General features: G+C 40.0%; 1 protein-coding gene across 8 annotated transcripts in view; it reads left to right on the top strand.

Moving 5' to 3' along the window:
* WDR33 (WD repeat domain 33) overlaps positions 1 to 12,031 on the top strand; it is a 101,160-nt gene that overhangs the window by 75,359 nt on the left and 13,770 nt on the right. For all 8 annotated transcript variants that reach the window (XM_089916925.1, XM_089916924.1, XM_089916923.1 and 5 more), the window contains exons 8-16: positions 4,659 to 4,785; positions 6,028 to 6,182; positions 6,276 to 6,354; positions 6,777 to 6,887; positions 7,250 to 7,344; positions 7,558 to 7,644; positions 7,876 to 8,015; positions 8,656 to 8,808; positions 9,428 to 10,513. In XM_089916925.1, the coding sequence (XP_089773051.1) occupies positions 4,659 to 4,785; positions 6,028 to 6,182; positions 6,276 to 6,354; positions 6,777 to 6,887; positions 7,250 to 7,344; positions 7,558 to 7,644; positions 7,876 to 8,015; positions 8,656 to 8,808; positions 9,428 to 10,513 (2,033 nt within the window). The remainder of the gene's footprint in view (positions 1 to 4,658; positions 4,786 to 6,027; positions 6,183 to 6,275; positions 6,355 to 6,776; positions 6,888 to 7,249; positions 7,345 to 7,557; positions 7,645 to 7,875; positions 8,016 to 8,655; positions 8,809 to 9,427; positions 10,514 to 12,031) is intronic.

Genomic DNA, 12,031 nt, shown 5'->3' with positions numbered 1-12,031 from the left:
ATACACCATAATCAAGATACATAACATTTCGGTCCCTCCAGAAAGTTCCTTCTCACTGCTTCATTTTTTTTTTTTTTTTTTTGCGGTACGCGGGCCTCTCACTGTTGTGGCCTTTCCCATTGCGGAGCACAGGCTCCAGAGGCGCAGGCTCAGCGGCCATGGTTCACGGGCCCAGCCGCTCCGCGGCATGTGGGATCTTCCCGGACCGGGGCACGAACCCGTGTCCCCTGCATCGGCAGGCGGACTCTCAACCACTGCGCCACCAGGGAAGCCCTCACTGCTTCATTTTTGAAACCACCACCATAATCAAGATATAAAACACTTCTGTCACTCCAGATTCAGTTTCAGCTTCAGTTTTAACAGCCGTATAGTATTCAATTATATGGATTTATCTTAATTTTTCTAAATATCCCCTCACTGATTTATATTTAGGTTGTTTCCAGTTTTATAATTCAAACACGGTGTAATAAATACCTTTGTATATAAATCTTGGTGCGCTTTTACAGCTACAAACATAGGGTAAATTCCTAGCAGAGGGATTACAGAATTGAAGGTTGTGAGCATTTAACATTTTGATAGGGCCAAAAGCCTCCCTGCAAAGTCGTACTGATTTACTTTCCAACCAGTTATGCATAAGAGTGTCTGTAACTTACTTATACTGGGTGTCACCAAAATTAATTTTTGCTAATTTGATGGATAAGACATTACCTAGCTAAGTAACTTGCATTTTTTTTCTCATTTTAAAAACATATCAAAAAGTTCACACACACACACAATAATCTAACCCATGTTATTTATGGTTAAAACCACAGTATAACATTAGAGGAAATGTGGATAGAAAAATTTTACCTTTTTTCTTGCAATCCCAATATGTTTTTCATTTCCTGCTTATTCGTATCTACATTTTTGCAAATATATGTGTACATTTTTATAGTCATTCTCATAGCATATGCACAGGTTGTGCCTGTGTTGTTTGCTTGTAAAAGTTCCCTTTATTTCATGAGCATGTTTTTCTTTGTTCCCAGAATCTTCATTGTAGTAGTTGTATGTTTCTTTTGTCATTTAGTCATTCCACTTCTAAAATTTTTTATACTTTTAAACTTATGAACAAGGCTTCAAATACCATATTTTAAAAATAAGAGTTTTTAAAAATCCTTGAAAATTATTTTCTTAGGATAGATTTCTATCAGTCTGATTCTTCTGGATCTAAATGTATCATATTGACATGAGAGGGTAGAATTTTATCATTTGAAATAGTTTTTGTCACTTCATTGGGAATTCAGTAACTTTTTTCCCTGGAGAAGGAAGCAGTTGCATATCAATTTGCTTCTATGCCAGCTTAATCTATTTATTCTTTTTCATGAAAAATTATGAAAATGACATGCTGCTTATAAAGATTTCATACAGGTAATCAATCTGTTATCTAGTAAATAAAATTTTTTAATTGAATATTTTTCTCAATAGATCATTTCATGTGTTTCAATATTTTAAAATTACCAAATAATATACAGTGAACTCTCCTTACCCTTGTTCCCAGGGTACAAGGGTACCAATTCCCCTTCTTGGTGGCAGTCAATATTATCAGATTCTTTCATATTCTTTCAGACATATTCTATGCATTTTTTTTTTTTTTTTTTTTTTTGCGGTACGCGGGCCTCTCACTGTTGTGGCCTGTCCCTCTGCGGAGCACAGGCTCCAGATGTGCAGGCTCAGCGGCCGTGGCTCACGGGCCCAGCTGCTCCACGGCATGTGGAATCTTCCCGGACCGGGGCACGAACCCACGTCCCCTGCATCGGCAGGTGGACTCTCAACCACTGCGCCACCAGGGAAGCCCTATTTTATGCATTTTTAAGCAAATGTATGTGTGTGCTCTGTGTATGTGTGTGTGTGTCTCTTTTTAAGCCACAAATGTTAGCAACCTGCACATACTTTTTTGTACATATTTTCTTAGATTATTTTATTTGTATTTAATTTTTTTAAAGTAGATAATACATGTACGTTTTTCAAAAGTAAAATAATGTAAAGGCTTGAATAGTCCCCCTTCTATTTCAGTACCCTGTCTGCAATGTACCGTCCTTTGGTGAGTCTTTATGCATAGAGAAGCAAATAGGAAGGCACATATTTTTGTTTCCCTTCTGTAACTCTCAAAGTAACCTTTCACACGTAATCAGGCAGTATAGAATAGGCATTAAGAGCAGTGGCTCGGGGGCCGGTTCCCTGCATTCGGGTGTCTGCCATACATCATCTGTATAATCGTGGGCAACATTTTTAACCTATCTGTGCTTTGTAATCATGTAAAATGATGACTCAGTATACATTCTTTGCTTAGAATAGTACCATACATAAGGAGTATATGTGTTTGCCAGTAGTATTATTTTTATTATTAGGGACAGTGACCAATAAAATAACATCCACGAATCAGTTCTAATCAGTTTGATGTATATTAGTGATATATATGGATATGGGTAAATTCATTTAACAGAAGGGGATGGATGGGATTTTTCACTTGTTTGAATTCTACTGAAATATTTTAGAAAACTTCCGAAAACAAAAGTGAAGCAGCTAAAATACATTTTGTTGTTCTTTTCTTACGGGTTGATAGTTTTCTTGTTTTTGCATATACTTCTTTAAACTAAGCTCAACTTTCTTTATGTAATAAAAGTGTCCCAGAGAAGGTGAGGGTAGAGGTGGCAGCTAAGAATATGAACATTTTTGCATAGTGCATCACATTTTAAAAATACTTTCTCACGCACTTTGTACTCAAATTTGGTAAAGATACATACGTATCTATACATAATATTTCATTTCAGGTGATAGTGGCCCATAAAGTTTTAAGATTCCCTGGCCATATCTTTTAAGGATAAAATTGTTAATAACATTAAAAGTTCTTAAGGCAAGCAAGGGGCTGGGGGACTGAATTATACTTCTGTCCAACTTTTCCATCCTCAGTTCTTAATAAAAAATTAAGGCAACAACGAGACCTCTTTCCCCTTTCCCACCTCCAGATCCTAGTTACAAAATAATATATTTTTATTGTAGGAAATATAAAAACAGAAGACACAGAAATAAGAATCACCTTAAAATTCCTATCCAGCTTAATATTATAACAGCTTGGTGTCTAGACTTCCTGCCTTTTTTCTCTATATAGATATGCACACACAGTCACTCGTTATTAATTTGTCTGCCTTCTACAGCGATGGCATCAGGGATGCTATACACACTGGTGTTTGTTTTTTTTAATAAACTTAGTATCATGAACATTTTAATCATGCCATTAAATTATCTATAGAATCATTTATAATAGGTGCATCATATTCCATTGAGCACATATGCCATGCTGAAATTTATTCTGTAGTATATTTCCTATTCAGGAGCATTTAAAAATAAACTTATATCGGTCAACATCGTTATATGCCAATCTTTTTGGACACCCATTGTATCCTGATGATCAATTCTGAGACGTGGAGTTTACCGGGTTGCAGGATACGTACTTTTTCCGAACTTTTAATACACGTCGCCAAGCTCCTCCAGAGAGTTGGTATCTCCCGAGCACCAGCCCTGGGATGAGCTTTAGATAAGTCCTTGCCTACTTGAGATGCGAATTTCCCTTCTGCATGGTGCACATTCACTCTCCAGCGCCTCTAGAACCATCTCTTCCTTCTTCCCTACTTCCCTATTTTTCTATTCTTCTGTATCCTTCCTGCTTCCCACCTTATACTCCATAGAAGCTGGATTTGAGCCTGGTTAGAGGAGGAGCCGTTTCAAATGCTGTTTACCTCCCTCTTCACCTGCTTCTTAGTGCATTTGCTATATAAAATACTCTTGAGGCTCTTTTTGTACAGCAACAAGTTTTCAAAAATCATGCTCATTTTTTTCAGTTTTGTAAATTCTGGTTTTCACTTTCGTAATTTTTAGTAACGGCTAATCTGTTGCGTTTTTGAAGCAACCTCATGCTCTAGCACAGTGTTTAAGAGAACTATCTCTATTCCTACAGACAGGGTTCAGATTCCAGCTCCTGTTATTGCTGACTAGCTTTTCTCAGGGTTTTGAGAGGATTTAAAGAGGTGCTCGATACACTGCCTATCATATAGTGAGCACTCGATAGACTAACTTTTATTGGCATCTCATCTGACATATGTGTGAATGAAGCAGGGATTATTTTTCCCATTCTGCATTTCAGTAAATGGGATCAGAAAGATGGAATACTTTTCGTATTGTCACATCTAGAAAGTGGTGGTGTCTGAATCTGAATTTAGGACTTTTGATCTATAGGGACTACTTCAAAGCAGGAAAGCTAAAGTGAATGACAAGCATTGTTTCTAATAATTAGGACAATACATAGAAGATCATGAAAAGTTTGCACAGCTTTACAGGGGCTTCCAAAAATCTTGACCGGCCTACCAGCAAGTACGTGAGAAGGTGAGCTTAGTTCCAGAAGAGGAATGGTCCCTGTGCATTGTGGCATAGGAGAAGAGGTTGCTGTACCCAAAAGTCTTCCAGACACAGAGGCCAAAGAGAGTTTGTTTTAAAAGTTTAAGATGACTGAGTACTAGGATCAGAACATTTAATAGGTTTCTCTATTTTGGTTTAAATTAGAATGGAGTCCTGTTTTAAATATCTATGCTGATTAGGTTTTTATCTTAACTTGTTTCCGACAGGGCACGGTGCTGATGTGAAGTGTGTAGACTGGCATCCAACAAAAGGGTTAGTTGTTTCAGGAAGTAAAGATAGTCAACAGCCAATCAAGTTCTGGGATCCCAAGACTGGGCAGAGTCTTGCAACACTGTAAGTGATAGGAACCCCACCTTGGTCCCTAAACCAAGGGGAGCAAAGCTGCCTGTATTCTTTACCTTTTAGCTTTTTTTTCCTCTCATATATTCCTGAAAAAGTAGTGTAGACAACAGATGGACTTACACCTAGAGGCTTCTTATTTATTAAATATGATTTCTCTCTAAATTCCTAATAAAATAAGGCTTGATTTTTGTTCTGCCACATACATCTAGATTTAATTTGGGCGTCACGGGGGTGGGGAGGAGGTGGTTATTGCTACTCTTCTAGCTTTACTGTTTCCTCATCATAATACATTTTGTATGGAATTGATGTGTGTGCCATTTTTTTTTAAACTTTTGGCTGCACGGCACGTGGGATCATATTCCCCAACCAGGGATCGAACCCACGCCCCCTGCATTGGAAGCGCGGAGTCATAACCACTGTACCACCAGGGAAGTCCCGACATGTGTGCCATTTGTTAGACACAGCCCAGCTTTCTCCATCTCACTACATCTACTTATACAGAAATTTTCCCTTCATATTTGAATCAGTTCTCATTTTTTATCTGAGGTATTTAGTTATGATGCAGCCACATCATAAAAAATTTTCTCTTTGAATTATCAGTAAACATTCACAGTTCTATGAATATGTTGTTAACGTTTTTTTGACTAAGCAGCTGTATCCTGGTCCCTCTGATTGGGAATTGAGCCATACCCAGAGGTGAGCTGGCTGGAGCAAGGCTGCCTTGTTGCACAGCTCCAGTGGCCACAACCAAATAGGACGCCTTGTGAATGGTGCTCCTTGGAGATGTGCATTGTGCAGGCCTCAGCAGTTGCAGAGTCTTTAGTTCAAATTAACCCTCAAACTATCTTGTGTCCTTTTTAAAATTGCTTTGACTTAATGAGAGAAGCTTCATTGAATTTTTAAAATTGAATGAGCTTTATTGAATATTAATTTATGCGTTCAAGTGCTTCCCCTGCTTCACAGATAAACTTTTCTATCCAGTTGAAGTTCTCCTATTTTAACTAGTTAGTGAAAGCTGTGCTTAGATAATGGACATTATTTCTTTCTGTCTTTGACCTATTTCTTTCACGTGTACTTTTAACCATGATCCTATAATGTTACATGCTTTATTACTTCTAGGCCAAAGTTCTTGCCATCTTGACTGCCATGTGCTTTTCAAGAAAAATGGCCATTATATTGATTTATACTTGTTTTGAATTCTGACAGATTATTTTCTTGGTACTTTGTTTGTAGTCATGCCCATAAAAACACAGTAATGGAAGTGAAATTAAATCTCAATGGTAACTGGCTACTCACAGCATCACGTGACCACCTCTGTAAACTTTTCGACATCCGAAACCTGAAAGAAGAGCTTCAAGTCTTCCGAGGTCATAAGAAAGAAGCTACAGGTCAGCGGCTATGATATGCTTCTCATTTTGACTATTACCTGTAGTGTTCTGAGATCCTAATAGTTTTGTCCTTCTCCGTGTTTTTGTTTACAGCTGTGGCCTGGCATCCTGTTCATGAAGGACTTTTTGCCAGTGGAGGGTCTGATGGCTCTTTGTTATTCTGGCATGTTGGGTATGTGGCACTTACTATGTAAAAAGTTGTAAATTTTATGAAGAGAGCACCTGAACATGAAAAAAATGATAGTGTTTTGTATTTTTTCTGAGTGTTCATATGTCCTGTATCTGTAAACCCAGTTTGGAACAGAAAACTTAGCATCTCTCTTTTTGGCTATGGAGGTCTTGAAGAGTTATAAGACCAACTTACTTGTTTCTTGTGGGGAGGTCATTTCTGAAGCATTTCCCCTCTGAGGTACTCTGGATAAAAGACTGTATTCCTGATGACAAATCAGTACCTCTGAAACATGTGGGATTGACCAGATTTAAAGTAACAGACTTTGGTAGCTTTGTGTTGCACTAAAAGAAAATGTCTTTCTTGGTGGGGGAGGGGCTGGGTAACTTTTGTGAAAAAGACTACTTTCTGTGGTGCCATTACAGGGTAGAGAAAGAAGTGGGTGGGATGGAGATGGCCCATGAAGGAATGATTTGGAGTCTGGCTTGGCATCCTCTTGGACATATTCTCTGCTCAGGCTCAAATGACCATACTAGGTAAGCTTTATGTCAAAAATAACAAGGAATTACTGTATTTATGGAGCAGCAGGAGATAAATGTATATTTTATTCATATAGGAATGTATTAATTTGTTTTCTAACTTACTCTTAAGGACATGTTGGTAGTGGTTTATAAATACGTATATTACAAGGAGATTGGGTATTGAATATGACTTTGTTATTTGAATTTTGTTTTGCCTTCTAATTTAAAAAATGTCTTTCTACATTAAAAATGTTTAGAATAAGGCATTGTAAAACTTTGTTGTTTTTGCCAGAGGACTGCTAAGTACTGTTAAGTGCCCAGAAATACACTGAAACCATGCTCCTCTCCTCCCCCTCCAAATACTTTTATTTTGACAGCAAATTTTGGACCCGAAACAGACCAGGTGACAAAATGCGAGATCGATACAATCTAAACCTGTTGCCTGGAATGTCTGAAGATGGAGTAGAATACGGTGAGGTTCTTGCATGTTTATCTGTCTTTGAAATCTGATATTCTGTTATAAAAGTGTTAGGTGTTGAGAAGATTTTGCAAAACGAATTTTAGTTTTATAGTTTATGGATTTATAAATCGCCAGCAATAATTTTCATTTTTATAAAGTGTTAATTTTATTGGCCTGATACATTTGTAAAATCTCTATTGACACTGGCTGTATTCCTATGTATAGATGACCTTGAACCTAATAGCCTGGCAGTAATTCCAGGGATGGGAATACCAGAACAACTAAAATTAGCTATGGAACAAGAACAGATGGGTAAGAGAAGTTGTACCTATAAATTTTACTTTTTCTGTAATTTTACCTATTTCTTATAATCATGCTATTAAATTATGTTGAAAATGCCAAAATGATGTATGTTGAGAAATGTTGATAAAAGTGATGTAAACTGCATGATATTTAGAATCTGTTCTTCCGAAAATGTGTTCATTGATGAAGTGACCACTTTCTTTTATTTCCTTGGCTAACTACTTCTCTTTATGGTTTCAGGGAAAGATGAATCAAACGAAATTGAAATGACAATTCCAGGTTTAGATTGGGGAATGGAGGAGGTGATGCAAAAGGATCAGAAAAAAGTACCTCAGAAGAAAGTTCCTTATGCAAAACCTATTCCTGCTCAGTTTCAGCAGGTGAGTAACTAGAAGTGCGCCCCTGCCCACTTGGTGGGAGACTCCGCTTGGGAAGTCTAACTGAAGTGCAGAAGTAGGTTTCTCTTGGATTATCTCATCTGTTGAAGGTATTTCTGTGCTACAGACATTTTTTGAGCATTCTTCACATATTTCAGGCGTTATTAGACATAGTTCCCATGTGTTGCTTTGCAGTTAGTCCTGAGTTTGTCATGAATCTTCTCTAGGCCTTCTTTTATTCTCACCTCCTTGTTATCATTCCAAGCTATCAGAAGCAGGAAAAAAGAGACATGGAGCAGGGAGAGTATGTTGACCCTCTTCAACATATTTTGTCTGTCTTCCACTTTGTTCCCTCAACACAGAGTGCACGTGTCCTTTTGAAGAGGCAGGCAGGTGTTGCATCTTAATAACATGTGAGATCTTGCAGCTTTTATCAACAACAATTTCTACCTAGTGATGTGCTTGCCTGACTCCATTCCTGTGTCACTAAGAATTAGTATTAGAAATAAAGATAGTTTACCAGCTGAGCCGACTTGTATTCACCAGGTTGGAATGAGCCACTGACATTATAGAATGGCTTTCTCATTCTGTCATTATGATTTACACACTTAGAGTATACTTTAATATTCTCTTCTTTCCCAAGGCTTGGATGCAAAATAAAGTCCCAATTCCTGCCCCAAATGAGGTATTGAATGACAGAAAAGAAGACATTAAATTGGAAGAGAAGAAAAAAACACAAGCAGAAATCGAACAAGAGATGGCCACATTACAATATACTAACCCACAGCTTCTGGAGGTGTGTGGCTCTTCTGGGGGATTCGAGATGATCTAAGAAAGTAGTGATTAACGTTTTGTTTATTGATATGCTCTTAAGGAGAAGGGAGTGGACTCTCAGATGGGTCTGATGAGCAATATCATTTCTTATTGCTGCATTAGGAAGCTAGTTTCTAAAAGAATCGTGTTTCTTAGACTTTTAAAACCAGATTAGTCAAGCAGCAAGTAGACCTAAGTTGAATATACGTTTTTTAACAGACAAGATAAAACCAACGTAGTTTTAATTTGGATTCATTTACTTATCCACGGATAAAAAATGTTTTTCTGTCAGCTCTAGAACAGGTGGTTTGTTCTTATTTTCCCTACCTTTGGCAGCTACCAAGAATGATAAAACACTAGTAAATTGTTGGGCTTTCCCTGATCAAGACGGATATAAATAGTCCTGACTGCTGTTTCCCAGCACCTAAAAAGAAGCATTCTAGAGTCTGGAAGCCTGAGTACCTTCAGAACATCTGAATAGAGGCCACTCAATACCTTATGTTTGTTTTGAGGCTCCCCTAATGAAATAAGTGATAGCAATATTGTCATCTTTAAGGGCTTTGGCATTTTTATCAGCATGCTTTTTCTTCCTTTCTTTCCAGCAACTTAAAATTGAAAGACTTGCACAGAAACAGGCTGAGCAAATTCAGCCTCCTCCTTCATCTGGCACCCCTCTCCTGGGACCCCAGCCCTTTCCAGGACAAGGTCCAATGTCTCAGATTCCTCAAGGTTTTCAACAGCCTCATCCATCTCAGCAGATGCCAATGAACATGGCTCAAATGGGGCCTCCAGGTCCACAGGGACAGTTTAGGCCCCCTGGACCCCAGGGACAAATGGGACCACAGGGTCCTCCACTGCATCAGGGAGGTGGGGGGCCACAAGGATTCATGGGACCACAAGGGCCCCAGGGCCCACCCCAGGGGTTGCCGAGGCCTCAGGACATGCATGGGCCCCAAGGAATGCAAAGGCATCCTGGACCTCATGGCCCTTTGGGACCTCAAGGACCACCTGGACCACAGGGCACTTCTGGTCCTCAAGGTCATATGGGTCCTCAGGGCCCACCTGGCCCACAAGGTCACATAGGCCCCCAAGGCCCACCTGGTCCCCAGGGTCACTTGGGCCCTCAGGGACCTGGTACTCAAGGTATGCAGGGACCACCTGGTCCCAGAGGAATGCAAGGACCTCCCCATCCTCATGGGATGCAAGGTGGGCCAGGGTCTCAAGGGATCCAAGGTCCTGTGTCTCAGGGACCTCTGATGGGATTGAATCCAAGAGGAATGCAGGGTCCTCCAGGCCCCCGAGAGAACCAGGGTCCTGCTCCCCAAGGGATGATGCTGGGCCACCCGCCTCAAGAGATGAGAGGACCTCATCCTCCAAGTGGACTGCTGGGACATGGCCCTCAGGAGATGCGAGGTCCTCAGGAGATGCGAGGCATGCAGGGGCCTCCACCCCAAGGATCAATGATGGGCCCTCCCCAGGAATTGCGAGGGCCTCCAGGCTCACAAGGTCAGCAGGGGCCGCCCCAGGGCTCTTTGGGACCTCCACCCCAGGGTGGCATGCAAGGGCCCCCTGGACCTCAGGGACAGCAGAACCCGGCAAGAGGGCCACATCCATCTCAAGGGCCAATACCATTCCAGCAGCAGAAAACAGCTCTGCTAGGTGATGGGCCCCGGGCCCCCTTCAACCAGGTATTATTTCTTTCCAACTTGTAGGCATTATACTTTGGGAAAATACACTCTGCACTGAGGTGGCACTTCCAAATGCTGAGAAAGGCAGTCACAGCTGGTATAGATGTCTCTCAAGTAGTGATGGTGGCTTGAGAATAGTAGCATCATGGCTGAAGAAAGAAATAAGAGTAATTAAGTAGATACCAAATACATCGCAATATGAATCTTTACTTCTCAGCCTATGTTTTTGAATAGAGGTTCTTCCAGAAATGATGCACTCCCTCTTGAATACAGTTCATAATTGTCCCAGGGCTCCAAAAGAGCTGTGGCCCTGAGGAGGGTGAGGAGGGAGCATGGGTGGCTCTGATCCTGTCCTGCTCTGTTTTCTGGGCTATTGCCTTTGTAGGCTGGTGTTTCATGGGCTTGCCGGACAGCTGAGCCACCCCCTATCTGCCTGCTGGTCTGCCTGCCGGCTCTACTGTTAAGACAGTGTGGGGTGTTTAACTCATGAGTATACTGTAGACTGTGACCTCACTATTTTCATTTCAGTGAATGCTTTTAGAGATCTCTTGAGTCCAGAATTGTGCGTTTTCAAATGGTGACCCTTTGGATGAAGTTCCGTTCAAGTTGTTTTTTTTAGCTCACATATAAAAGTGTTTACAGGAGGGAGTATTTCTGTAGAAATTTTCTTGGCCCTTTTTAGAGGATTCTGTTATGTCAACCAAGTTTTTCTACCCATTCCCTGAGCTGTGCTTGAGAGGTGGTATGATGAGAGTTCAGTTTGCTTGGGCTGAATTACAGAAGACTGCATGGGCGTGAGTGGATTGAACACTGTTTGGCTCTGTGGTGTTTACATTTTTCTGAATTTCATAGTCTGAAAGCGTTATTTGGGTATGAACAACTGGGTTTGTGTCCTTGAAGTCAGTCGTGGACCAAAAGGAAGTGAGTGACTGAGTGAGCTGGTGTTGCAAGGCACTCAATTCCTGTGGAAGAGGGCCTGCTGTGGATGCTGTGTGTAGAACACACAACACCTCGGAGAGTCTGTAATGGGAAGGTGACCATTGGATTCAACTGAATTAAAATAACTAGATTGTATGTTCCTCTTCAGCACATCTTCCAGAACTTAAAAATGTCATACCAATGAAGAATCTGATGGCATTTGAGTTTATTTCCAGAACTTATTGGGCACTTTCAGAGTTTAGGATGTTTAATAAATCTAGGTTTACCTTCCAGAACTGTCCTAAGACTTAAAAGTAATATATGTTTTATTAATACAGAGTATATTTGTGTGTGTTTATAATATTTACCTACCTAACCTTATGTTAGTGAATGAACAGTTTTCATTTTGGAGGATAAAAACATAATGAACTTTAGCTATCACCTTGTGACTGAAATTATATAAACATGTCATATTCCAGAGGACAGGTCTGTTGGGGACAATTTAATAAGTTTTTATTGTATCATATAGTAAAAGATTTTACACATGAAAAGCAAAGTGGCTCTAAAAATTTAATTGACCTATAGAAATATTGGTGGCAT

The sequence above is a fragment of the Delphinapterus leucas genome, chromosome 8 (genome assembly GCF_059928025.1).
Source record: "Delphinapterus leucas isolate spDelLeu-1000000601 "Yukka" chromosome 8, BTC_Dleu_Yukka2, whole genome shotgun sequence".
NCBI classification, from domain to species: Eukaryota; Metazoa; Chordata; class Mammalia; order Artiodactyla; family Monodontidae; genus Delphinapterus; species Delphinapterus leucas.
The sequence above is the reverse complement of the archived record's forward strand: the minus strand, read 5'-3'. Positions and strand labels throughout refer to the sequence as shown.